The sequence below is a fragment of the Haemaphysalis longicornis genome, unplaced genomic scaffold (genome assembly GCF_048455015.1).
Source record: "Haemaphysalis longicornis isolate Haplotype H1 unplaced genomic scaffold, Haemaphysalis longicornis Haplotype H1 scaffold_3, whole genome shotgun sequence".
NCBI classification, from domain to species: domain Eukaryota; kingdom Metazoa; phylum Arthropoda; class Arachnida; order Ixodida; family Ixodidae; genus Haemaphysalis; species Haemaphysalis longicornis.
The window spans coordinates 18,095,867-18,123,858 of record NW_027526335.1 but is presented as its reverse complement, the minus strand read 5'-3'; the positions used below and the strand labels follow the sequence as shown (position 1 = coordinate 18,123,858).

Genomic DNA, 27,992 nt, shown 5'->3' with positions numbered 1-27,992 from the left:
TTTACACAATATATCTGCCGTCAGGTACAAGAGAGGGAGAGAAAAAGAGCAAAAACATTTGTTTCCAGAAAGTGTACTAAAGAGACGACGTTCTTATTACTAAAAAAAAAAAGAAGTTGAGTTTTAGAGGACAGGTAATGCGAAAGGCAGACAACTATTGCAACAACTCAACCACAGTGTGGCTGTTGAGGGATGGAAGGATAAGCCAGCAGAGGAAAAAATATTAATTGGAGTGTTATGGTCGGAAAACCCAGGGAAAAGGGATGGATTTTGCAGGATGCAGTCCTCGTGGATTTGCCCCGGGTGGATCTGTCCTGCCGCATCATCCAACAGCTGGTGCTAAAAATGTACAAAAGAACATGAAAGACTTGCAATTAACCATCATATGTACATTGCCCATCTTCTTTTAGTTCTGAATGAACAGGAAGAATAATTTCCAGCTGAGTGCACTCAAAAGCAAAGTGGGGACCAATGTAGGACCAATAACAGTGCTGAAGCAAAATTTGCCCGCGGGGCTCTTCGATTTACAGTTTCGGTCTCACTGCGGATAGTCTGCGGTTAGTCCAAGGGTTCCCCACGCCATAGAAAAGGTGTGTGAAAGACGAATGCTGGAGTGCTTCTGGGGGAGTCCCCGGTGAGTCCAAGACTGGTAATCAAAGTGCCTCAGTATGATCATCCGGGTCTTGAACCTGCCACCGTGGCCTACCTTGGGCAGTTGCGCTGCCAACTGAGCTGGGAAGTGGGAATAAACTTTCATTTTGCTTCTCTTGACGGATCGTGCTCCTTTTGCTTCTCCCACTCGCCTTCCAGGTTCCGGCCGTACAAGTCGCACAAGCAGGAGCTGCAGCAGCTGATAGCGGACTTCAAGAGCCACAACCAGTACGAGAAGGTGTACTCCAAGCTGACAGACTTTGTCCCAGCCTCGTTCCTCACCAAGGCTCGGCAGGGCCCGTTCAAGGATCACGTAAGTTTTGAAAGGGGCTTCTTCCTAACTCTTTCTTCCCGGCTGACTGCAGAGACGTTAGCTCTATCATCACCCGTTCAGCTCTCGATGAGCACTTTGTGTTGTGCTCTTTATGGACTTGGAAAAAGAAAAGGACGGAGAAATGCCCGCCTTGATTAATTATTTATACTCAAGTCCAAGGTATCGTTTGTCTTTGAACAAAGGCCAAAAGAACTATGAAGGGCGTGATATTCTTTTCAGTATAGATAAAAGGTTACTTATCCAGTACTGTCTCTTTAATGATGCCTGTATTTTGTGTTACACCTGAGGTATATTTGCTTGATTTGACGCTTACACAATAATGATGATAAAAGTAGTTTACATGGCCACAATCTGCATTTGTAAACCCATGACTGATCTAATGCTTGCCTACGGCATTAGCTGGTAATGCCCTGCAGTAATTCTTTGCTCTTTCTCCGTTTTTCTTTTTGCAGTAAGTGTGAGTGCATAGGCCTTGATGAAACACAGCATTTTCTGCTGTTATTGCGACCAGTAAAATAAGAACAATTTCTTGTGACATGGCCAGTGTGATCGCTAAAACCTGCACACCCAGAAGAAGCATTTGTGACAAAACCCTGAAGTAACAGTCTAATATGACTTGAGTCCAGTTAAGAAAAAGGTCCGTTCTATGGTATGCTTGTCATCCTCCTTGATTTTCAATTCCATTACAAGACATGTTTTTGCACATGACATTGTCAATCCGAGCCTGCCTTTTGTATGGGACGGCAGGTAGGAGGCTCTAACAAGTTTGTTACTTTGCTTTGCAGATCTTTCGTTACCTTCGTATGTTCGACAAGGAAGCTGGGTTCCAAGTTATGCGCTGCGACCGTTACTCAATGGAAGGCAATGTAGGGGCCAAGATATGTGCAACAAAGAAATGGTGAGCCTCACTTGTGGTCGGAGATGCCAGGCTTGCACCCTGCTGGACTTCTATCTTGCGCATTATCGGGTATGGACCTGACGTCTGCTCAAGCTGTTGTATGAAAGTTTCAGCTCGTCCAAGGGCTCAAAGACGTCGTAGCTCAAATGGCGGGCTTTCACAAAAAGACATGAAAACTCGATGCAGAGACAGTTGCCTGTCAGGTGCTTTGAGCACATAACTGTGATGTAACGTTTTCCCAGCAGTCAAACCTTGATTGATGTCTGACCTCCATAAAATAAAGTATTACAGCGGAACCCTAGTAATACGATTCTCAAGGGAGCGCGCGAAAGCGTCGTATGACCGGGGGGTCGTATGACAGGGGTGCGGGTAAATGCCGGCCTAGTAGACTGTCTCATGCGACAGGTTGGCTAAGAACTTACTTAAACTGCTGTATTAGCGTGTTCTCGCGTGATTTGAGAACCTTTAGCTAAAATCCCAAGTTTTTAAAAAAAATGTGGTTGAACCCTCTTTCATAGGAATCGGTTAAACACGACAGTGAGATATGCCTTCACAGGATCAGTTGAACGTTTATTCTGCATCGATATGAACTTGTACATCACTATTTATACTTCGTCAGTATGACACTGTCAAACGCATCAACATTAGACACTGGATTGCACATGCCGGAGCACTACGTAAGCCCGAATGAAACCACACGCTCGCAAACCTTGCGAACGAAACCAAACGGGTTGCCAGCGAATTGTTTGGTGAACTCGTGGTCCGCTGCAGCGAAAGAGCACGATTTGCAAGGCTGTCTAAAGGAAAAGTCGCACTGCAGGTGGTTTTAAGCAACCCACCTGACCTTCTAATCTCCCGTTATCCGCGCGCAGAGGAGGAGGAGTAACACTTTATTTAAAATGTTGTTATTGGTAAAGTGCACCCGGTTCGAGCATAATTTCCCTTGAAAATAACTTACTGCGAGTGTTTAGCTGACCGATCCGCCCTTGTGCTGTTCCGTTAGCCTCTAGCCGCCGTTGATAATCCGTAAAGTGTGCGTCACTCTGCCCTTGTTACGTTTGAAGCAGGGGGAGGGCAGGCAACAATGAACACTCGACACGGCTGCCATGAAGAGTGTTTATTTCACACTGGGTTTGCGCCGCACGAGAGATGGATGATATGAGATGGCTGTGATCGTCAGACGAAGTGAAATGAAGGCGTCCTCCTGAACAGCGCTCCCAGGATGCTGCGCTCGATATTCGAAACGGTGCGTGTTGCTTCAAAAGCGGCTTCACCGCAGCCCTTCATGCTCGCAACTGGCTCGATGGGGTCTGGGACACCAGAGTAGGTGGGCACACCGGCCGCTCGAGCATCTAAATGTGCTTCTCATTCTGTCGGTGAAAAATCGTAAAAGTCCAAGCCAGCCTCCTTGGCCAGAGAAATGTTGCCAAAGTCGGCCATGACTTGGAGATGTAAAAGCTACTGATGCCAGCGTTTATGCTCTAGACCGTGCCAGGGCTTCACTCCTATTTTGTGACATAAAAAATCATCATATAAAGCATCACATAAAAAATGAAAGGGAAGCGGGTGAGAGAAATGCCAGCTTTATTCACTTATTTCTCAGCAAATAACGCATCGTTACTCGTCGAACAAACCAAGGCAGTTGCAAAACGTATGATCTTTAGTTAAAACAAAATTTCATTAATCATTTGAGAACTACTTGTTAATTAAGTGGTAATATTGACAGCTCACTCCATGGAAGTGAGCAAAAGAGCATTCGATCACAGCACTTGTCGCCTGTCCTGGTGTCTGTTTATCGCATTTTGTTTTGCCTATGGGCATGCACTGGGCAGAACAGCAAACGCAGCTTTTGTGTACACAGCTGAATCAATACAGGAGTGGCGGTGAAGAACCACCAACTTTATTTCTTTTTAGTGCATTGTGCATGCGTCGGATACAGCAGCATGAAAAATACAATAGCCACCTAGATGTTACTTACGTGCGTAGTAGGCTTGTGCAAATATTCGGGGGCTTCGAATACTCGAATGAATATTACAGTATTCGAATTCGCTTCGACTCGAATTTAAAATTTACGATATTTCGAAGTATTCGATGAGAACGAATATCATAACTCCGTTCAAGTTTCGGTTTTGTTAGGCAAGACGCAGTGCCATTGACATCAGGCCTACATCTTCACTACACCTGCAGCCAAGACAAGCTGAGCCACATAAGTGTGACTCGCATGGCGCGTTTTTGCACGCGATTCGGGCGCGTCGGCGTTGCGCGTGCGATTTCTTGATGCCCGCGTCGACGATTCTGCGTGCGCGGCAGCTTCTGCCTCGCTCAGGAAATGACGCGCGTCGCGCACAGCAGTGGGAGGAGCTTGACTACTTGTGCCAATGGGGAGGTTCGCGCCTCACGGCGGCAGTTTTGAAGCGCTCGAGACAGTCGGCTGGCTCCGCCACAGATGTTTAGGCTTACTACCCGAGCAGATATTGCATGGGCGCTTTTACTAGCGGCGCGGATGATGTTTTTAGTATCGTTTTCGCCCCATTATAAGCTCCTTTACCGCACAAGCAACTTCGTGCGTGCCTTGAGCGGCATTTTAGAGAGCGCTTAGAAGCGGTCGCTAGATCTCCAGACACCACTGCGCGGCCGGCGCTGCCGCCATGTTGCCGCCGCCGGCCGCGCCGCGTGGAGCTTGCGGGTGGTTCTGTGGCAGCGTCAGCGCGCCTGTGACGTGCGCGGCAGGTTTTTGCGAGCAGAAAACAACAGCCTGGCCGTTCCTGGAGAAAGAGCTACTGAGAGGGGAGAGAGAGCCCGTACGTCGCCATCGTTTGCTCGCTTGGCGGTAGGGCGCCTTGCCGGCTTGGTTGTATCATCCGCTGGGCCGCACAGGTCCGTTCGTAAGAGCCGAAATTTTTCCCATTGCAAACAATCCAATTTCGCCCAGAATTATCAGAAATTCGTATTATCCCGAAATTTGTATCACCCTAAACGTATCATCAAGATTCTACTGTATAGAACTTTGTTATGAAGGTCCCGCCAGGCCCGGAAGCTCAGTGTCTCAGTGGCAGGAAGCTCAGTGACACCTGACAGCTATTCGAATTCGCTTCGAAAATATTCGACCCCAAGGACTATTCGCTTCGAATTCGCTTCGAACTAAAATATTACTATTTGCGCAAGCCTAGTGCATAGTGAACACCTTTTTCACTGAATCACATTGATCTCAACTGTCAGTTTTAAGCCAGCTTCATCAAAGCATCAGCACATTCTTCTTTCCTGTAGTAAGTATGTGTAGGTTCGTAAGTGGGGGATTGCTGGAACTAACCAGCATGCGTTAACGCGTCCTTTTTGTTCAGTTTTTAATGTCAGACGGGTCTTGCTTGAAACAGTTGCACTACCATTTACAAGTAGACAGCACTAACGTTTGGTTAATAAGTTGTCAAAAACCTCAAATGCTATGGTGTAAAGGTCCTTGTCTACAGGGTTTGTGTTTGATTGACCTTTGACAGTGCAGTTCTGTGTGGTGCCGCATTACCCAGACGTGTCGAAAGTGCGCCTCCTCTTGAGAAATTTTGGGCCCTTTTCTTCATTTGTGCCTATAAAAAAAATTGCCGTCGCTTGCACTAATAGTGCAAGGCTGGAGAAACAGCAGAGCTGGCGGCCCCTGTTTCTTTGTCGGAGACCCGTCTGTTGCACCTCACATTATTCCTGTACTTGCCGCTGAAAGTTCTCTTAGACTGGCAGGCCCACATCGTTTCATCCGCAGCCTTTCACATCTCTCCCAAAGTGGACCGCGTTAGCACATCCGAGAACCCGCGGCCAAGTCCAACGCCAACGCTACGAACCCAAAGGAAATGCTCTACGCTCAATATGCAATGATAGCTCAAATAGGTGGACGTTGGTTTGACTCCGACCACAGAAAGCGTTCTTTTTTTTTTTTTTTTTTTTTCCTTTCCAATTGGGTGCACATGTTATTGCTCCGCGCCGCTGCTAACCCGCACCCCTCTGGCGTTTTGGTTGATCCAGGGGTTAGTTTGCCAGTTTCATGGTGTGAAGGTCCCGGGTCTGATTCCTGGCACCTGCCTAACCAAATTTTTTTCTTGAGGCTTTGGGGTTTTTTGGGTCGACGGAGGGATTTGTGTCAGTTTAAAGAGCTCTGCTGTAAAAAATTCAGAGCTGTCAATACGGCAGAAATCAGCTCGCTGGATTACATTGTTTGCCTTTGCAAATGCCTGTCTAGCAGGCGATAGCGGCACACCTTGCCTGCGACGGGACGATGGTGTGGCTGGTGAGCACGCTGCTCCGCTGTGGCAGTGCCACGTTGCCACAGCGGAGCAGCGTGCTCTTTTTAGGTGCTGCACACTCCCTATACAGTGCGACAATATTGCTTACAGTTATTATTAAAGGCCTTAACTTCCGAAATGCACTGCTGTATTTGAAGGGCAATAAGAACTACAGAAACGGTTAAACTAGAAAACCATAGAAGCACTATGGGAGATTTGCACCACCCGTTTGGTGCTACGGTTAGCTGTGCAGGCAGGGCACCTCAACGGTATAGTAGGGTCAGATGGTGGGGTTTACTGCACTGAAGCGGCACCTCTGAAGTCGTTTGTGCGGTGCAGGTACAAGAACGAGAAGATCCCACACCTGGTGGGCTGCATAGCGGAGCTCACTGAGGAGGAGGAGTGCCAGCTGCTGTGCCCAGGCAAGAACGACTTCAGCGTCATGTACTCCTGCCGCAAGAACTGCGCCCAGCTCTGGCTCGGACCGGCCGCCTTCATCAACCACGACTGCCGCGCCAACTGCAAGGTGAACAAGGGGCTTACATCAATGAGAACTTTTGGTGGGTGGCACTTTGTTCTTGACGTCTGTTTTTCTCTTGTAGTTTGTGTCAACAGGGCGAGACACTGCTTGCGTGAAGGTGTTGCGGGACATTGAAGAGGACGAGGAGATCACCTGTTTCTACGGCGAAGACTTCTTCGGGGATGGCAACAGCTACTGCGAGTGCGAGACATGCGAGAGGCAAGTGCTGAAACTCTGGAAAAGGGTCCCCAGTCTTCTAACTTGATGAATAGTTGTGCTTATAGGAGGTTCCACAGATCAGTGTTTGCCAACCTTGTGTGTTGGGTGCTTTTGAGGAGTAGCGAGGGGTAGACTTTTCTGCAGAGCTGCGGAGTTGCGCAAGAAAACCAACCTAAGGGGGCATGTGTTGCAGAGAAGGCAAGTGTGGTTCGCGGCAAAGCCAACTTTGTGTGCCAGTAAGAGAAAGAGAAAGCACTTCATTTGAACTTTGCTTGGTTAGAAGGCTGTTGTGCCAGAAAAAAATTGCATTCCGTTAAGAAAAAAAAAAAAATGGCGAAGCTTGCATGAAGTCGTGCAAGGCTTGTACCATAGTCAGGGGTGTGGTACAGCTGCGCTAATTGTGCAAGAGTGCTACATTTGCGACTTGCTGCTACGCCAAAACCACAGAATTGACCCAAATTGAGCCCGCATTGTGCCAAAAGCACAATATTGGACAACCCTTTTCGAGCCTGTGCTAGTTTTAGCCGGAGGTTACAGCTATGCAAGCAACCTGTTGTTCGTATGTTTTGTACTTAGCATGTCTTGTATAATGTTGCTCCCACTCATTTCTGGCGGAATTACCTGCCAGGGTTGGCGCTGGTGGCTACTTTCTGCCAAATTGGAGAATTTGAGAGGCCCATGGCGACCTAAAATCATGAATGGCGCCATGAATGGAGCCATGAATGCCATGAATGGAGCATGGCAAATTTTTGGTGATTTTCAGCAAGGACTCTTCATGGGTTTCAGTTACTGTTGTGATCCTTGTTCACTTCCCTTACCCGCTTCTCCTTCTCCGTCCGTCCTGATGGCAGTGAAAAGCTCTGCGCCTGATGCGGCGTTGAAAGGTTTGGCTCATTTCGCCTCAGGCACGTCTGGGGGGGAGGGGGCACGGACGTAGGCATTGGGGGGGGAAGTGGGATGCAACTGGCATGGCTCACGTGAAATCGTCTTCCACCCGAGCTCAGGAACCGCAGGGCTAGCTCATTTTTCAGGGCGCTTTTGGGTACTTATCAAGCTAAGTGCAGACACTGCTTTTTTTTTGTGTGTGTGTGTTTCTGCATTGTGGCAGTGAAAACATCTTTGCTGGTTTGCCGCCTAGCAGGCACCCCAATAGCATGGAAATGTAGCTAGATGGAGGGCAGGAGGCACACAACTGAAAGCTTCCGAAAGAACACTTAAAAAAGTGTTTATTCTGGCAAGAGAAACGACCACTGCTTTTGATGGGGCAGAGTGTTCGTTTGTTTTTACAGCCTTTGACCTCAAAAATGAGTTACTGAAAGCTTCACATGTTCCTTAACCCAAGACATATTTTGCCCTGTAAAACAAGTTTTCTCATGCTACTCTGCTCCTGTGCTGCTACATCATATCTTTTTACCCATGTGAGCTCCAAAAGCGAGTTTTTGTGCTCCAAAATGCAGTTTTTTGTGCTCCAAAAAGTGCTCCAGAAGCTCTTCTAGCTCTCCCATTCCTGCATAGTGGAGCTGGAGGATTTCTTTAGTGGGTGCCTGTAGCCTGAGCTATCTTGTGCTCCCCCCTTGAGTTGCGGACGCATGTGAACTGTATTCTTAGTATTTTTTTGCGAGTGCCATGCGCAAGCCTGGACGATGCCGGGCGCTCCTTGTGAGGCGCATGCTCACGTGCACAGTGAATGGCAGGAGTAACTATGGCCCGGGGTTTTCTGATGATGCCGCACCCATTATGGCCAGCAACAACAGTTCTGCTGTTGAAAGACTTTTAAAGAGAAGGAAGTGTGTGTGATGGAAATGTCTTGAAAGAGTGAGTGAGTGAGTGAGTGAGTGAGTGAGTGAGTGAGTGAGTGAGTGAGTGAGTAGGCGGGCAGGCGGGTGAGCGAGTGAAGAGAGAGAGAGAGAGAGAGAGAGAGAGAGAGAGAGAGAGAGAGAGAGAGAGAGAGAGAGAGAGAGAGAGAGAGAGAGAGAGAGAGAGAGAGAGAGAGAGAGAGAGAGAGGAGAGAGAGAGAGAGACTTTGTTGTGTGCCTGGTGGGAAAAGGAAGAGGTTGGAGATCCTCCTCGGTCCTCTTCCCCTTTTTAGGCGGCAGCCAGGAGTCTGTGGTCCCGGGCAGTGTCTTCAGCCATCCGGACGCGTTCAACTTGCACTTCGAGAGCTTTGCTGATTTTATTTGTGCCTTAGTGCTCTTCAGAGAGGTGGAGGCTTGGGAAAAACTATGCTTGAACTCAGAGAAAAAACAAACATATGCTATGCTTACCTCCAACAGGTGCCGTTCAGTGCAGTGTATGTTTGGTTCTTTGTGTTCCATTTGAGCTGTGCACAGTTTGCTCATGTAAACGCCACTCTTACTGCAAAAAAGGGTGTTGCTGCTGCCACTATAGCAACTTAGTTCTACAAGGAAATAATTGGTGTTTGTAGCATTTGACCCATTGTGGTGTCCCGTCCCTCTCCCCCCACAACCACCACATGAGCATAATCGAAAGGAGAAAAAGTAAAAACTATTTTACTTTTCCCCTCTTTGAAAGCTTTCTTGTTTTGGCAACTTGATTGCACCTTTTTCTAAAACACCTCTGTTAGACCACATAATCTACAAACTTTTCACATAAAAGTTCCTGGTTTCTGAATGTGAGTTTGTTCGAGCTGTTTACGAGTAATTTTATTAGCCAGTAGGTGACATCTTTTCTGGTCGTCTGAGGTGGGTTATCGACATTTCGGTGAGCTGGCTCCACTGTAAGGCACTCTTTGCGCCAGTGAGAAACCGCTGATTAAGCCAGGACAGTGCTTCACTGATCCTAGTATTATACTTGGGGAATCAGATAGCCGCTCGTGATCAAAATTCCCATGAGACTGCATACAAGGGATTTCTTTTTCAAATGTCCGTGTAGATTTAGATTCTTTGAGGGAGTTGAAGCAAGGTTCATGGGCAGGCTGGGCTAGCCCAAGTCCTGTGTGCCACGGAAGCCTCGAGTGTTTGTGCTGGTCCGTCTGTCCGGCTGCAGGCGGGGCACGGGGGCGTTCAGCGCAAGGGAAGGCCGGCAGCCGAGCCTGATGGAGACGCGGCTGGCGTACAGCTTCCGGGAGACGGACAACCGCCTCAACCGCTGGAAGCAGCAGGTCAAGTCCCCCGCCGCACACAGGCCCCAGATGCAGCCCCCCCCACAGGCACACCACCCACCGGGTATGGACCCATCCAGAGTACTGTGCTCTTTTACCTGGGGGAGGACCTGTGGCCGTACGGACTTGGATACACTGTTTCCTGCTGCAAGGGAACCACATGCAGTGGTCAGTTTGGGCGGCCTGGGGGAGAAGGGTTGCTGCGGCTACCCAGAAGGGGCATTTTTTAGCCTAAAATGCCTGCGTTCAGTATATGGAGTTGCGAATTCACCCATAGGTTCTGTGTATCAGGAAGTGGTCTATGGTTGACCCCCTTTCCTGGAAGCTAACGGAGGGAACCAAATTAGCCTGCTATCTGTTGATGAGAAGTGTGTGTTTTCACAAGGGATGGTACAGGCGTGTCCGGTCGAGATCATTAATTTTGATAGAAAATTTATACATTGCTTCTTGTGCACAGGGGAAAACATATGTGAAGTTATTTTGTGGAAAAAAATTTTCTCTTCCTCAAAAAAGTCTCAAAGCCGGCACGGGTCGGTCACTGGCGCGTTGAGTGGCTCGCGCAAAAATTGGAAACTTTTACCACTGTAAAACAAAAACTACTGCAGCTGTTGCCCTAGTTCGTTTTATGTAGAGACTTTGCATATCTTCAAATAATTTATTGTATTTGTGTTTGGCCTGCAGAGAAATTCCTTTTAATAATAATTCCAAAATTGGAAAAAATTTTGAAAATTGCCCACATGTGGGGCCGTTTTTATCAAAATTTAAACAAGCTAGGTAGTTCAAATTTTTAGTTTTATTCTGTCTTCGTTCAATCTTCTTCCCAATTTTAGTTTATGGGATCAAGACGGTTCAATTTGATAAAAGCACCTCACTGCAGCTAAGTAACGCATTTTGGTGTGCAGTCAAACCTCGATGTAATGAAGTCGGTATAATGCGTAATTTACTTGGTTGCGTTGAAATTCCGCTACGTGGAAATTGGTGGTTAAAATGAGGTGCTAACTGCGTGACGCGGTTCCTGCGAATGAAAACGTGGTGCACCTACACGGCTGGCCAACTGTTTCTGTTTGTCGGAGCTTAGTTGTCTACGCAGGTATCAGTGTGAACCGCATGGCGCGTTTTCAGCATGCCTCGCAAGCCACAGGCGCGCCGACGCAGCCGTGGAGACCACCCGAACGATGCAGGTAGCTCCAACGACCGCTTCGAACCGCTCGCTGAAACGTAACACGAGAGAGAGAGAGAGCAAAACTTTTATTGAGCAGTTAAATGCATGGGGATGGCTTCTTAGTCCAGAAGTCCAAGCGTCGTCTTCGCAAGTTCCGCCCTTTCCGTCAGCATAACCTGAAGGGCGGAAGGGCGAATGTGGGCGCGATTTGCACTGTGAAACGTCATACTCACCGCTTAGGAAAGCGCCCATCAAATATTCTCTGGGGTGGTAAGCCTAATCGTCTCTTGTGGGACCAGCTGTAATCCCCGAGCGCTTCGAAGCTACCGCCACAGGGTGCGCGCCTTCCCATTTTCGAAAATCATCAGGCTCCCCCCATAGCCGCACACAGCGCGAGTCGCTTTCTGGTCAAGGCAGAAGCCAACGGCGGCGCGCAATCGCGGATGCGGGTGCAAAAAAAAATGCACAGCGAGGCTCATAAAGACCCACAAATGCTTTGCCGCGGGCTTGCTGGTACGATGGAACCCAACAAGCATGAGCAAACTCAAACGAAGGGAAAAGCGGCGGCACTAAGCAGCGGCGGCGCCATATGCAGTTTGTAGGCGCAGAGCTCGCAGGCAAGGAGCTTGTAACAAGGAGCTCGCTCACAGACTTTGTTGCTCGCTGCATCCACGGTCTTGATGAAATGCCGTTCGCGTTTTATCGAGGCTCCGTTTCGGCACTTGCGTCTCCCAAAATCTACTTTACAACCAAAATTTCCTGCCTATTTCTTCACAAAATTTCATTCCATTGAAATTTTGGCAAACGGTACTTACGTGTTACACAGAGGATGAAAATACATGGTGTGCATACACTTGAAGTTAAAAAATATTCTGTGGTTCATTACATTGAAGTTCGTTACATCGGGTTTAACTGTATTTCGTAAGCCAATTAAAAAAAAAAGGCCATCTTTGATTTTTTTTTCAAACATTAATCCAAAGTCGCTCTGTATCACCTACGTCAATAACATGTTCTACTATTTCTGTTGTTTTGCAGCTGGGTGTTTTCACGAGAGATCGGACAGGCGTGTCTGGGTGACATTTTTAGTTTTGACGAAAATTTTATTTATAGCTCCTTGTGCACAGGGGAAAACGTGAATTAATTTGTGGAAAAAAAAAATTCCTTTTCTCCAAAAAAGTCCCAAAGTCGGCTCGGGTCACCGGCGCGTTAAGCGGATCGTGGAAAATCAGAAACTTTTATTGCTGTAAAACAAGAACTACTGCAGCTATTGCCACAGTTCTTTTTAGGTGAAGACTTTGCATACTCTAAAATAATTTAACACAGTCAGACCCCGCGATAAGGAAATCCCGCAAGTACGAAATTCCTGCGGCAACGAAAGATTTTCGGACCCTCGGCGAACATCCATGGAAGCTTATGTATTTCATATCTTGTAGCAACGAATTGTTTTTGGAAAGCAATCTCGCGTTAACAAAGTTTTCTGCAAGTCCAGTCGACATTGTATCTACCGATTTGAGGATAGCAGTGTCCAGAAAGCATTGAAATGCAATTTTTTCGGACTCAAATTGCATAAACTTCTGCGACAGGACACTTGCATAACCGCCGCCATATTTGTTAAAATAAAAGACTGTGCAAAGGCGGCCGTGGTGGCAGCCTCACCGTGACACCACCAGGGGGTGACACATAGTGACCCATGGCACGTCACGTCTTTGGCTTGGGCTAGGCTAGCCGGCTACTGCTGAACAGCGTGTCTGTGTCCGTTGCTTGTGCGGCAATCGGCACGTTTGCTCTCAATCAGAAGGGGACGTTTTTATCGCTACAAGATAAGTCGGCCATCATCACCCAAGTCAGCGGCCCAAGTGGAAGAAGGGAGGATAGCGCCGACGAGTTTGGAACCGCCTGGAGCTCGCTCGACCATTTTGACAAGCAGGGAGTCCACTCTTTAATGGTGCATGCACGCAAAGCAAAGCAGTGACGGCTGTGGCCTTTCTGGATGTCATCAAAGCGTTGCTCACTGAGTTTTGTGTACAGCATTGGAACAGTTAGGTGCCACCGTCCGGCAAAGTTTATGTGCTGCCCATCGCTACGAAGGGCGCCCGAATTCTTCAAAACGAAACCGAAACCACCTTCTTCCGACTGTCTACCGCCATCTGGCGTGTTTCCCCCCACCGGCAAACAACACTGGGACAAACCCTCGCCCTGCTGGGACTATGAACCCGGGTGTGGCAGCCTGCTTTTCAGAGACGACGAGCTAAGGTGTGGTAGCTGGTCGCACACCACTGCCTTTTTACGGCATGGACTTGTTGATTGTAGCCACCTTGTGTATTCTAAATCAGTTCATAAAGTTTCGGTTTTAATCATCAGTTCGGTCATCATCTACCAAGATAGCAGGTGTTCTTGGCGTGAGTCAAGGGCTGCCTGTGAGGCCTGCACAGTTTATGAAGAGAAGAAGCTGGCCTTTGCTTGCATGCTTGGACATACTTGGTGCCGAGGACCACGGAGAAAAACGTGCAGAGAAGGCGAACCCGCTTGATGTTTTGGGTGCATTTGACACGATCCTGTCGTTCTTAGGCGTGCGCGACTAGGAAGGAAGCACTTCTTGTAGTGTGACAGCTGAGCTGTGAAGTTACTGCAAGGTAAGGCTCGCAAAGCAATGCAACCGACTTTCGGAAATAAGTTTTTGGTTTGCGGGAGATTTTCCTATTGTTTGTTTCATTCCCGCAAGAGTGAATTTTTTTGCTTTCCCCAGCAAATTCGTTATTGCGAGGTTCGACTGTATTCTTGTTTGGCTTGCAGAGCAAATTCTTTTTTTAAAAAAGTTCCCAAATTTGGAAAAATTTTGAGAAGTGCCCAAACATGGGGCTTTTTTTCTCAAAATCGAAAAAAGCGTGGTAGTTAAAATTTTTTAGTGTTATTCTTCCATCCTTATTCAAAATCTTTGTGCCAATTTTAGTTTATGTGGTCAAGATGCTTCAATATAAAAAAGTCGTGTACTGCAGCAAGGTAACGCATTTTGGCATATTTTGAAAGCCAATTAAAAAAAAAAAAGGCCATCCTCGATTTTTTTCAAACATTCACAAATGAAAGCCAGGGTTGCTCTCTTATCACCTACATCAAAAACAAGTTGCACTATTTTTGTTGTTTTGCAGCAACAGAGCGCCAAATATGGCCTTGTTAGCAGTATTGCGGTGATGTAATCAAGTGGTTTCTAAGAAGCTTATGACCACAATGTAGGGTGAGAAATGGCCATTACAAAAAGAAAATCATTAAATAAACATTGCGGTGAGCATGCTTTGTTGAAATTAAGCGTGGACAAAGTAGCCAGCATTTTAACAAGTTTTAGAAAAGCACCCCAAGTGGGTTGTTCAAGCTTGCGCACTCACTCTTCTGAATGCATCTCTTCATGCAGTGCTCAGTGTTGTTGTGTGTGCGCTGCGTAGGCCCATTCGCATATACAGAGTTGGTAAGATGAGATCAGGACCTCTCGAAAGCGACTGGGGAGCACAGGCTATGCTCGAGCTTAGTCTAACTTGCAACATCGGGGTAAGTGTTCCGGTGAAAATAAATGAGTAAATAAGCACTGAAGGGTGGCCGCTGAACTTCCTGCTTGGTTTCATAAAGGTATGATCTCATGCTTCCCAACAAAACTAAAAGTATCAAACAAAACATATAGCCATGACCTTGGCAGCTGTGAGCGATAACAGGATCAGGTGGCTTGAAAAAACTGCCCTAGCTAGTAACAGTTTCTGCGACAATTCGCGCATATCGACGAACCAGACGAGGCTATAACCCAAGAGGAGTAGGGAGGAGCGCGTGCTTTGTGCTGATTATTTAAGAGGGCATAAAAAAAATTAACTCAAGAAGGAACTTCCCTAGTGTGAAAGATCTGGACACTGGAACAAAAGCATTTTAACTTCGACAAAATGATTTTATGACAGCAAGAAGGAAAGGCGTTTTCTGTAGCTTTCCGGCATACAACGTTTCAGCCTCGCTTGAGACGTAAGTTTGTACATCGAATTTTTTTCTGCCTATGCACTTTAGTCTTTGCCTAGAAAACTTTGACAAAGACTGTACATCCTGGTCTGTATTTAAGGCCGCTGGACGGCTGCCGCCCTGGGACTGTTAGTATCACTTTGATCAGTATCACTGCCCTCCTGTTTCATGCTCCAGTGAACAACAGTGAAGACGTATGGCCTCGTCGGTGCTGAGTGCTCTGCCGTAGCATGTAGTGCCACAGAGATACTCGGGAACCAGTTCATGTGCAGTTAAATTATCAGTGAACAGACAATTGCACAACGGTGCTATTCCACAAGTTTGAAGACAGTGCGAGTACCAGATCAGAAAACCGAAATGCATATAGTTTGAACATAAGGATAATTTGCAGTCTTGGTTCATTACAGACATTTTTTTATCGCTCTTTGACTCCGCTGTTTTTCATCCAAAATATTACGGCAATCACTTAAAGCCCAGAACTTAAAAAAGCCAAGTCTCGAGTTGCGCGGTTGAGACTGCACCAGTCGATAATTATACACACAACCAAACATGGGTGCGGAAGCCGGAGCTCCAACATGACATTTAGGTGCAATGTACTCTATACGCGTCCAATTTCAACAAAGCATGCTCACCGCTACATTTCTTTAATGAGTTTCTTTGTGTAATGGCCATTTCTCCCCATATATATTCTTGCAAATCACTGGAATGTGTCGCCACAATACTGCTTACAAGGCCATATTTGGGATTTTGTTGCTGCAAAACAACAAAAATAGTGCAACGCTTTTGATGTGGGTGATAGAGCAACCTTGGCTTTAATTTGTGGAAGTTTGAACAACATCAAAGATGGCCTTCTTTTTTTACTTGGCTTTCAAAATATACCAAAATGCATTACTTAGCTGCAGTACAGTTCTTTTTTCACATTGAACCATCTTGACTGCAAAAACTAGAATTGGCATGAAGATTGAGCAAGGATAGAAGAATAAAACTAAAAAAATTCTGCAGAAATTCAGAGAATTGTCTACAGGGTTCGCACAGGTCCTTGAAAACCTTGAAAACCCTTGAATTTAGAAGTGTAAGTTTCAAGGCCTGGAAAGTCCTGGAATTTTTAAAGGGTCCTTGAAAACCCTTGATTTTTCTGGAGAGAACCAATAGCCCTATCTTTTCACAAGAATTTAAAGTGTTTGTCGTGGATTTTAGGTGTTAACAAATGTAAAAACATATTGTAACAATCAAGTTTCAGTGTATTGCGTGAAATTACAAGTTTGTTAGATTTTCATTATTACGAAGCAACATTAGGAGCAGGCACTGGTCAATCCAATCTATATCACGATACAATCCAGTGAAAACCAGCGTCTGTTCTCTATCTTGCATCTTCCATCTAGTCTATGGACGGTTGCTCATTGCATGTTTGCTGTTCCTCATACGCTCCATCTGTGTTTGCTTTTACGTGCAAATGGTGGACGTGTACATAGTTCATCCTGCCATGAAGCAACACTTGCTCGATTTAACTTCAGCTGATACTCTTGCTGACAAAGCAGGAGATGCACGCAGCATTAACGAAGTTTTGAAAAAATCAGTCTCAGGAAAACACGAAGAAAAAAGAAAAACCTCTAAATACCAGCCATGCAATAAAAAAAATGAAGCTGGGGGAGCATTTACGAACCCGTTAGCACCTATCTAAATGTGCACTAATGTGCTTAGATATTGTGGAATAAAAAACTTTTGCATTGTGTTGGAAAAGTTATAAATAATCCCAGATAAAACATTAGACGAGGACCTTGAAAATGTGTTTTGTGGTCCTTGAAAACCCTTGAATTTTTGCTTTTGAAGCCTGTACGAACCCTGTGTCTACCAATGCGTAGAGTCCTTATGCCGCTTGTCTCAAGTGTGAGTTCTTTACAGTCAATTTTTTTGGTTTTTGTGAATCCTGTCCGACCAATTGTCTCCATTTGCACTATTATAACAATTACATTTGGAACTTTTCGAAATCTGCATTATTGTGGAAATGCAGGGCAGTACACGTTCGGCATTTTGCGTAACTTTTTTAATGTTGTTCTTATTCTTTAGTGTTTTAAAATTTCATTCAACCAATTATCTCTATTTATGCTAATATTACAATTACAGGTGGAACTTCTGCAAAATCTGCATTATTGTGGAAATGCAGGGCGTTGTATGGTTTGCCATTTTCCATTATTTTTTATTTTTATTTTTTAGTTCATCAAAATTTCATTCGACCATCTTCATTTACGTTATTATAACGATTACAGGTGGAACTTTCACGAAATCCTCATTATAGTGGAAATGCAGGGTGTTACACGATATGCCATTTCCTGCAATTTTAAATACCGTATTTACTCGATTCTAAGCACCCCCTATTTTCCACGATCGTGATGCCCCAAGTGATTTGAAAAACATAAATGAACCAACCGCAAACACACTCACACTTTTTTGCGGTGGTATCTCAACTAGACAGGCTTAAGGAATAATGTTTAATTTGGCAAACAATCAAGAGAAAAATTTGTACAGATGGTGAACTGCTGCTTAGGTCTGATACTCGTCACCCTCACTACCACTCGAGTCCATTTGACCGTTTGAGCGGCCCCTTTCTGTATTAAACAGCAAGTCTTCTGTTCTGTCGAAGTGATTTGTAATTGAACACTTCGTGAAGGAAGTGTTAACGACATCAACTTGGAAGCGCGAACACGCGTCCTAAATTCTCCTTGCGATGGTTGCTTAGAAAAGGGGGTGCTAAGATTCGCATGCAAACTTTTTTTATTCCAAATTCGTTTTTGAAAGTAGGGGAGGGTGCTAAGAATCGAGGGGTGATTAGAATCGGAAAAATACGGTATTTTTATTTTCTTCCTTTTTCAAAATTTTGTTCAACCGATTATCTCCATTTACGCTATTATAATGACTGCAGGTGAAACGTTTGCAAAATGTGCAATATTGTGGAAATGCAGGGTGTTACACGGTTCGCCATTTTTCGTAATATTTTATATTTTTATTTTCTTCCTTTTTCAAAATTTTGTTCCACCAATTATCTGCATTTACACTATTATGATGATGACAGGTGGAACTTTCGCAAAATCTGCATTAATCTAGAAATGCAGGGCGTTACATGGTCCTGGTTGGGGGTGTACTTGGCAAAGAATGCTACGCATTAAAATTTTAACTATCTAGCCTGTTTAGATATTGAAAAAAAAAGGACCCACATTTGGGTGATTTTCAATTTTTTTCCACTTTGGGAATTTTTATTAAGAGGAATTCACTCTGCAGGCCAAACATAAATACAATAAATTATTTCAGGGTATGCAAAGTCTTTACATAAAAAGAAATAGGGCGATAGCTGCAGTAATTGTTGTTTTACAGTGGCAGAAGTTCCAATTTTCGGCAAGCCGCTCAATGCGCCAGTGACTCAAGCCGTACTCAGGTGGTTGTGGTCGCTGCCGCTAGCCAAAGAGGAAATACTATGCAAACATTGAGAAAAATTGTGTAAATTACTGTTTTGAAATTTGGAAATGAAGTTGTATTGAGCAGGTTGTGTTATATAAAAGGAAATGTTTACCAAGATTCAGTTTCCATCCTTGAGAACAGAGGTTTCAAACTGGTATATTTTTAGGTATATATTGGGACACTGAGACTGATGCGTTCTCACACAAACTTGGCAGCACCCCGCGGCTGCATGCTCTCGTGGCCCCATATTAAGCCACACAAGCATAGATGTCCTCTGTCTTTTTTTTTTGTGTGTGTGTGTGTGTGTGGAGTTCAGCCATCACTGGAACGCAGCTACACAGAGGAGAGTGCCATTTTTAAGTTGATTCGGGGGCCAGTAGGAGCAGGCATTTATAAGTGGAAGTGTGTGGACTAGCCCATCTTGTCTACAGTAGGGAATGAGTTAATGTGGGACACAAAAGTAAACAGGTTGAGTTGGCACACCTGTTTACATTACCCTTACTTGCTTACAGTACCCGGCTGGAAAGCTAGAACACAAGAACTAAAGTCACAATCCACTTTGTGGCATCACAAGGATGCCGCTGAGAGTATTTTTTGTTTTCTTTTTGGGTTTCGGCTCAGGTCTGCCTTTGCTGCTCCACTTTTATGGTCATGTTTCGGTGCCTCCACTACTCCTGCTGCATTGGACACTAGCAGATATCACAGGATCTAGCACAGTTCTGTGGCACTTTTTTTCGGGGGCTGGTGTTTGGTTTGCATTGCTGGAAACATCCACAGGGCTCCTTGGGACTGCCAGCCGTTTCACAAATGTGCTGGCCTTTTCTTCACTTGAGTCCTTGAGGTAGAATCTGTTTCCCAACTGACCTGGTGCTCAAGGTACTGCTGGATAATTTAATTGCAGCACTTTGAATTACTCTGACCGTAACTGTCACAGTTGTCATCATGTGGCCAAGACAGACCAGCTGCCATTGTGGTCTGCTGTATATTGGCATCGTGAGCACTCCGCACAGGCAACCACAAGGATTTTTGGCGGTAAAAATGGGGCACAAGTCCCATCAGTACAGCTTCAGTGGAAGCTACCGAAGGCCTTTTTAGCCTGGAAGCGACATAGCTTGCATCAAGTACACTAGTTCCTTGCTGCCACGAATTCCAGTTACCCCATCAATCTTTGGCCTCAACGTGCAGAGCTGTAAAGCTGTTGTGGTTGTCGAATTCTATTATTTCCACCTCAGTTAGTTTGACTTCCTGCATAATTCAGCTGTCCTGAAAGGCTCCAGCTAGCATCCATACTTGTAATTTCATTCATGAAGTGCACAATACATTGATTAGTCTTACCCACAACTGATGGGTTTAACCCTGTAATGTCCAACATATCATACAGATACGTCATCTTTCGTTTTTTTTTTTGCTCACTTTTGGGCTTTTTGAGCACCAAGAAATGTTCACTGTATCATTTCTGATACCTCCTAAGCATTTTTCAAAAAACTATAGTTCGATAACTGGCCACGTGGAGTCCCAAATACAGTTTGAAAGATGGATTCGTTCGTCGTAAGCGCGCCCAGTGGGTCTACACCTATTTTCAAAGGGTATACGATACACTCTTTTTATGGGTACATGATACATTTTATATGTACTTTATATGTAGGTATACACATACCAACATATAAATGGGTATATGATACATTATATACCTGCATTATTGTATATATATATATATACTTACTTTTTATGCGTTTATGATGCATTATGTAATTTTATAACCCCGAGAGAAAAAATTTTTTTCTTTGCATTTTGAGTCACAAGTTATAATGTAATAAAACATTAGAATTGCTATCTCTTGTTTTTATTGTTTGGGCATTACAGGGTTAAGTGCATATTATTGTGTGCATCGTGCACGGCAGCACTGCTTCTGTCTCGAGAACCTAAAGAATTTGATGCCAATGATTTTGCTTTTTATTTTCTGCTGATACTGCTTTTACTAGTAAAGCTTTTGTTTTCAGCGGGACCCTGAAGCAGTGCTTAAACCTGTTCACAGCACGCTCACTGAGTCGTACCTCAAGACCAAGATACCAACAAACTTGACAAAGTGTTTCGAGCAATAAAGGGCATTTGAATTTTCTCACCTTGTCCTCATTTGTTATTCAATGTTGACAATAATCTGAGAAATTTTCGCAGACCCACAAGGATCAATTTAGCTGTACTTTAGCTACGGGGATAATTGTGCAATATGACTGCCTGTGGAGCTACTCTGTGGCCTCATTGTGTAACACAGCATGCTGCAAATAATTGCACATGTCCAGGGAGCAGATTTTATACACAAGGGTGGCAGCATAGCTGCACGATAGAAGCCAGATTGCAGTTCATAACCTATTGTGTCACGCAGCCATTGCGCTAGATGGCTCTCCCAGTGGTCACTACTGATTGCGGCAGCCGTTGGGCTCATTGGCCTGACCTGGTGCTGTCCAATTTAGAAACCGTCTTGGTTAAGAGGTTTTGCGACTGTAACTGCTGTCGTTACATTACCGTTATCCGGCTTCTCTTCCAGACCACACTTGTATTGGTCCTTCCAATATTGCACTCTGCGTGTTCTGTATTCCAGTATGGCCGCAGGTCTCTTCATAACGTGTGTTGCTTTGCAGAAGGTTTGTGACTGGAGTCGTGCAGTCTCAAAGATGCATAGTGTGCTCATCACGTCCGGCTCTTTTTCTTCCCATTTTCTGTGCAGGTGAGAAGGCCGCCAGGAGAGCCCTTTCTCGGCATAGCAACAACCAAGGCAACCGTCTAACCACCCGGGCGAGTGCAGGCAAGTCGTGTTCAGCAATCAAACTGTCATTCAAAGGGACTACTGAAAGGGATGGTTGGTGTTGCACTGCGATAAATTGCGCTGTTTATTGAGAACAAATGAAAAACAAAGGGGACAGTATGAGGCATGCGGCCAGGAAAGGCAGGTGGTGAGCGTGCAGTTTGGGGCATAGGAAAAACCCAAAGCCTGCAAGGAGGGAGCACTTGCAAGCATACCAGAAGCAACAATAACTGAAAAAGGGTTCTTATAATTCTCTTTTAGCACCTTCTTTTCTGCAGGCCGCGTAACGTAGTTACTCCTGAATGCTAATGTGACTGCAGATTTTAGATCTGGCAACACCCTTGAATTGTGAGTGCGGTGACTTTACAAGCCCGTTCAAGAGATTTCTATTTTGGATACATACAGAAAAGACAACTTGTTGCTGGCTAACAACTGAGTGCTTGCTCAAAAAAAAACAAGGAAACAGATGGGAATTTTGTGCATATGCCAGAAGAGCATTGACAACATTTAGAATGTTCTGTGCAATGAAAGTTTTGTGTCCCTTTGGTAATGTCATAGACAGCACTCTTGCCGAGGAATCCTCTTTGATGTTGTGGCCTCCATAATCTACTGCCTCATTTGACTTTTCTTTCTCCTAATGATGATGGTGGTGTCGCGGACGGTGGCTGTGCACTTGTAGTCGCAACTGTTTCTTGGGGTGGTGATGTCCTCAAATGCAGGCTGCAGAGGTCAGCTTTTAGAAACAAGTAGGCTGCATACAGTCATACACAACAGCTGGCTGCATACAACAGCTGGCTCAAGACAGAGCTTGCTTGTGTGCATAACATTGCCACAAAGGGTGAAAGGACAAAAAGCGAGAGAGCAGGGTGGGCCTGAAGACCAGAAGCGTGTGCAGGCAACAATCGCAGGTTTTCCGAAGTGGTAAAAAATGGTTTCACGGTGGCGTTCTCCAATGCCGGTTGCCAAAAGCCAATGCCGGTTGCCAAAAAGTCAACAGAGATGTAGATCACATTTGCGAACCAGGTTCGCTGAAAGCTGCAAGAATGCGGTTTATTTTTGAGCGCTTTCATGCTGGCAAAGTTGGCCGATGTTTAATGGAGCACGGGAGCATGTTGCCTCACTGAAAACAACACCGGTTGTCCACCTGCCCACACGAATTGTTGCTGCATGTCTTGAGCCAGCATCCATGATGTCACTGGCGTTGGAACTGCAGTGGCCGATCATGGAAGGCTATTGCTATCGCTGCAGTTGGGGTATCCTGTGCTAGTGGGCCGTCAGTGGTGGTATCAAAGAGGGAAGAACATTTCCTGCTTGGCATGCTCTGTTGTCTACACACTTTAGACACATTTGCTAAGCTCCTAGGTATACCTCTGTTTTTTCTTAGTTTTTTTGTTTTGTTTTGAGTAACATCTAAGTTGTTAGTCAGCAGTGTTTTCTGCCTTTTCTCTCTGCACTTTATTTGAGCTGCATGTCGCCAATTATGCACCAACTCGCACAGATTAGAGCCATTCTAGCCTTGATTTGTTTTGTGTTTTTAGGTTTCAGCACAGTTACACAGTTGAGCCTTGCAAATGCAGTTTTGCAGGGGCAAAATGTTATATAGTGCTTAGTGTGGTCAGTTCTAGACCAAGTTTTGTCTATCTTAAGATAGGAGTACACTTTAATAAGTTCTTAACGCAGACTGCGAAGTTCTCTGGTGCCGCATTTCGCTGTGTCCAATCATCCATCTCGAGGAACAGGTGCCTCCCTGATGCTGCCATTTCGTCTAGGGAGTGAGTTAGTACTGCGTATAGGCTACCTCTGTTACCTTAATTCTAAATGTGCGTATCAAAATTGGTTATCTAGGTGCATAGTGCTTGGCGGGCTACCCATAATTGGGGATTAAAAGCACCATGACATATGGGGCTTATATACAGTAGACTCTCAATAAACGGAACTTCAAGGGGCCGAAAAAAATTAGTTCCGTTTAACCCATTCGCTTCCGCCGCTTGGACGCCCGTCCCCGCGTGCTGTACCGCGCAACTTTCGGCGCTGCGGGCGGCCCTCTACGCCGTCGCAAAGAAACCTCCACAACTCCGGCTATTTAAATCGCACATTAACACTTGTTTGTTTTATTTGTTCAAGAAATAGTTTGAAAAGCACTACAGTCAGAAAACCTTGCGGGTGTGGAAGATCTTAAAGCAGACGGGCATGTGAAGTGCCACCCCATATTTTTCACACTCCCACCTGCTCTCGCTCGTTTTGCCCTGGGCTTTGCAGACGTGACATTGCTTGGATTGGTTTGGCTTGATGGCATTCGGGAGTATTTGCCGAGGGAAGTGAGCCCACTCACAGACCTCTAGTCGCTTTGGTGAGTCAGCAACAGGCAATTTGCCTCGACGCCGGTAGCCCGGCAACACAGCCGCTTCGCTCTTCGATCATCTGCTCCGCCAGGTCGACTTTCCAGTCTGTGTAGCTGGCTCGTCTTCCTGTTATCTTGGCTGAGAAGACGAAGCGATGTCCATGATGTGGAAGGTGGTGGGTTGGAGAGAGCGCCTTGCGGCACACACACATCGCGTTCAGAATAACTGTCGCTCTCAACGTCACTCTCTTCACTGCTGTTTCCTTGGTCTGAGAGAGCTTCTGGATCGTCCGCAGAGTCGCTTTCGTCGTCACTTTCGAACACCAGCTGGAGAATTTCCTCGCACGTGTGACGTGAGGCTTTTTTTCTTTCGCGACGCCATGCTTCGAGGGCGGCGAGCAACTCGAAAGAGAAACGGGAACCAAAAGTACCGCCAATTTTTTTTTTTTTTTTGGACAACCAAGTTTGAGAATGCTGGACAACTACGTCCATCTGGTGTGAAAAGGACAAAACAACCAGGCAAAAAGCAGAGTGTAGCGCCTTCTACCGGGGTGTTTTAAAAGCAACATTTTTTCCGGAGGCCGGCGAAACGCCGGCTTATCGCAGTTTGGCCTTGAAGAATGCGGCCGGTGGATCGCCGGCTTTGGAATCGAATGGGTTAACAGGAGTTCCGTTTATTGAGAGAGATGTGTGTAAGTGCAAATTTATGTGCCTATACACTCTTAATACCATTTCATGGAACTCTAAGCACTAGAAGGTGAATGTAGCTGATAGTTTTTCAGAAAGCAAATAAACTACAAGAGGTTTAGGCACGGCATTCACAAAGTTGATTTGACAACAATGAGTCGCTGTGCACTACAAAATGCATCAATTATTGTTGAGTCCTTGCAACTGCATCTTCACGGAGGCTAGAGGCCTCAACTTCGCGAGTGCTTACTAGCCACCTTATTTAAAAGACGGCAACCTGGTAATGAAGCGCGAATAGCACCACAATGACACCAACGAGGCGGCAGGAGCTGAGCCCTCTAACCTTGGCGTCTTGAATCAAGACCGAACGACTGGAACAAGAACTGCGATGTTGCATTCGTTGCGCTGACACGGCTAACCGCTTACGAGAGGAGGCTTACGAGGCCAACGAGGCTAAAAAAAACATGGAGGAAGAAAAAAAATAAAAAGGAAACAGGGAACTGTAAAAAGCTGATTCTCATGCCAACGGATTTCACAAGTTCCATTTCTGGTTCCGTTTAAACAGTGACGCAAAAATTTTAGTTTCAATTACCGAGAGTTTTAATACGTTATCTGAATACAAAACCAACCAACTTACAGGCTACGGTTCCGTTAAAGCGGCAATTCCGTTTAAGCGATTTTCGTTTATCGAGATTCTGCTGTAGTTTCAGAGCATGTGCTTTATGTCTAGGGCTTGCTGAAGCAGCGTTGCTTAGTTTATTTATTAATTTTATTTATTTTATTTATGAATACTGCAATCCCTATTATGTTCCAAGTGTCAACCCTGTTTGAACAAATTATTGAAAATGTGAGGGAGAAGGAAAGATCTTTCTCAAAATGAAACTGCAGTATATTACAGGAACAGCAAACAAAATGCACTGCAAAATGAAAGCAGCAAGGCAATGATTTTGTCTTCTGTCCTAGTGCGAGCTCATTTCCTGCCAGTTCATCATTTCCTCTGACTGTCTGTACTTTCACTGCTTTGTAGGTCACAAGAAGCTAGCGGGCAACAATGAGGTGTTACAAGCCCACCAGCAAACACCCAGCCAGGTGGGGAAGAACGTTTCCTCCAAGCCCGTGCTGGCGACGAAGAACTCTGCACAGCCGCACCCAGCCAACCCTCCATCCCTAGCGATCAAAGAAGCAGGCTTCAACGGCACTCTTCATTCTTCCCAAAGAAGCGACGCCACTCTCAGGGTGAACGGGGCCACATTCACAGTCATGACCAGGGCTCGCAACCAGCAGCGATCAGAGAACAAAGCCATCACTGTTGCGAGCAAGAGGCACGATTCCAAACCTCCTCCCAGTGTGCCCGAGTCACAAGAACAAATGCCTGCGTCTCCGTGCCCACCTGCCTTGCAGGCCCCGTCACTGAAACACGATGTAGTTGCTGGCTCAGACCTTCCCCCAAAGGACTCTCGGGGGTCACGAGCGGTCTCGTCTCCGGAGACTGTCATAACGGAAGCAGTCGTGGCATCTGGCCAGCTCACCACAACCGGGGAGACTGCGGAAATGGACAAGTCTGAATCGTGCACCAAGGAAGCTCCAGTCCTGGCGAAAAGGGAAAGGCGGCAGCCGCGACGGCTACGTGGCTGCAGGGCGACGTCGACAGATCAGGCCACCAGTCCACAGGGAGAATGTGCAATCGGGGACAAGCAGAAGTGCAAGGGAACTGAAAAAAGCCCTGGAGTGCATGCTCCGGTGGAAAAGCCGGAGGAAGAAGAGAAGGCCAGCACTAAGGAGGGGGCAGGGGAAACTCCACCAGAGGCCGTTCAACCGGATGCAACGGAACCAGAGGTTCAACTAGAGCCAGTGCAACTCCTGGACCCACTTCAGCCAGATTTAATTCAACTGCAGCTACTTCAGCCGGAAATGCTTGAACCGGAAGCAATGCAGGTTGAAGTAGATGAACCAGGGGCAGTTCAGCCAGATTTAATTCAGCCAGGAGATATAAAACAAGAAGCGGCAGAGCTGGAGGAGATTGAAGCGGAGCTGAGTCAACTGGAGCTGGCTCAGCCGGAAGTGGTTCATCCGGAGCTGGTAAAACCAGAAGTGGTTGATCCGGAGCTGTCTAAACCAGAAGTGGTCCAGCTGGATGCTGTTCCATCAGAGGTCATCCATGCAGAACGGACTCAGCGAGACCTATTTGCCCCGGAAGTAAGCCACGAAGAACTGTTTCGGCGCATGGTCATTGAAGACCCGCCTGAACTGAAGCTGATGGTACCCCACTGCAAAGAGGAGGAACCCGAGGTTCAGATACTGGACACTGCCATTCTCGAAGCACCCATGGTCACCGTACTGCCAGAAAAGATGCGGCAGGCGCGCAGCTCAACTGCTCGGGAACCAAGAGAGAAGGTGCTGAAAGAGCCAAAGAGGGAGCGGAGAGAGCGGAGAGAGCCCAAGCACGAGCCGGAAGTGAGGATCACGAGCCGCCTGCGTTTGGTTCCCGTGAAGCGGAGCAGTTGGGTCAGGGATGACCTCAAGATGACGCTTCGGCGGGTGCTTCCTGACGGCTGTGGTGGTGAGGCGTCCCCGGTGAAGGATGAGCATCGCTACGTGGTGCTCAAACCGCCCGTTCAGTCACCCGAGTCGCCACGGAAGAAGAAGAAGAAAAAGAAAGACAAGAAGAAGGCCAGTGAGCACCGGAAGCACGCCCGCAGGTGGGAGGAGGAAGAGGAGGACGAGGAGGAGGAGCCCGCATCGCCCATCCCCGTGGGGGCCAAGCGGATGCGCATCACTCTGGGGGAGGAGGCAATTACCATAAACATTCCACAGGCCGAGTGTTCGGAGCGCTGTTGACAGGCAACCGCCACGGCGGCCTCCTCGTGCAAGGGACACCTCGGATGTGCGGGCAAAGGGGAGGAAGGGAACTGTGCTGTGCATTGCCTGCCTCTGGACATTGGGGGCCGCTGCACAAACACGTGACAAGTGTTCTTCTGCAGCACGCATTTTTGTGTCTGGCTGTTGTCATTTGTTTTCAGGATACTTTTGGAAGCAGTGAAAGAGAAGTGTAAATAGCATGCACACTGCCAGTGGTGTTCGAAACGAAGGATTGCTATGGAAAGCTTTTGTTTCGTGGACAAACTTCTGTTAGCCTGCAGGTTTCAGGAGACCATCAAAAGCAGCTTCGCTAAGTTGTGTGTGTGGTGTCTGATACCTCGGTGGGTTCTATTCTTTTTTTTTTTTTTTTTTTAACATAGCGAACTGCCTGAATAGGTAGCACACATGCAAAAGTGGGCACAAACTGGCGTTTTGCTCAGAAAATGTTTTACAGTCATGCAGGCGTAGTATTTTTGGTGGATCTGAAGTGAATGCTGCTACTTTTGTGATTTTTTTTTAAACATGAATTGCCCATCGCTTTTCGAGAACACTTGTATTTATTGTTGTCTAAATTATTCAGTGTTTTCTAACTGGTCTGAGAAGAGCGTACGTCATGAGTGAAATTAAGGTTCGTGTAGGACTGTGCATATCTGAAATTAACTACCTTTTGAGCATCTCCTTCGCAT

The 27,992-nt window shown here is 46.2% G+C and overlaps 1 protein-coding gene across 6 annotated transcripts in view; it reads left to right on the top strand.

Moving 5' to 3' along the window:
- Nucleotides 1-27,676, top strand: part of Hmt4-20 (Histone methyltransferase 4-20) — a 32,724-nt gene extending 5,048 nt beyond the window's left edge. For all 6 annotated transcript variants that reach the window (XM_077702441.1, XM_077702440.1, XM_077702444.1 and 3 more), the window contains exons 3-9: nucleotides 811-964; nucleotides 1,771-1,883; nucleotides 6,491-6,677; nucleotides 6,754-6,890; nucleotides 9,897-10,075; nucleotides 21,342-21,419; nucleotides 25,475-27,676. In XM_077702441.1, coding sequence (XP_077558567.1) covers nucleotides 811-964; nucleotides 1,771-1,883; nucleotides 6,491-6,677; nucleotides 6,754-6,890; nucleotides 9,897-10,075; nucleotides 21,342-21,419; nucleotides 25,475-27,285 — 2,659 coding nt within the window. In that variant the 3' untranslated portion in view covers nucleotides 27,286-27,676. The remainder of the gene's footprint in view (nucleotides 1-810; nucleotides 965-1,770; nucleotides 1,884-6,490; nucleotides 6,678-6,753; nucleotides 6,891-9,896; nucleotides 10,076-21,341; nucleotides 21,420-25,474) is intronic.
- Nucleotides 27,677-27,992: the final 316 nt, after the last annotated feature.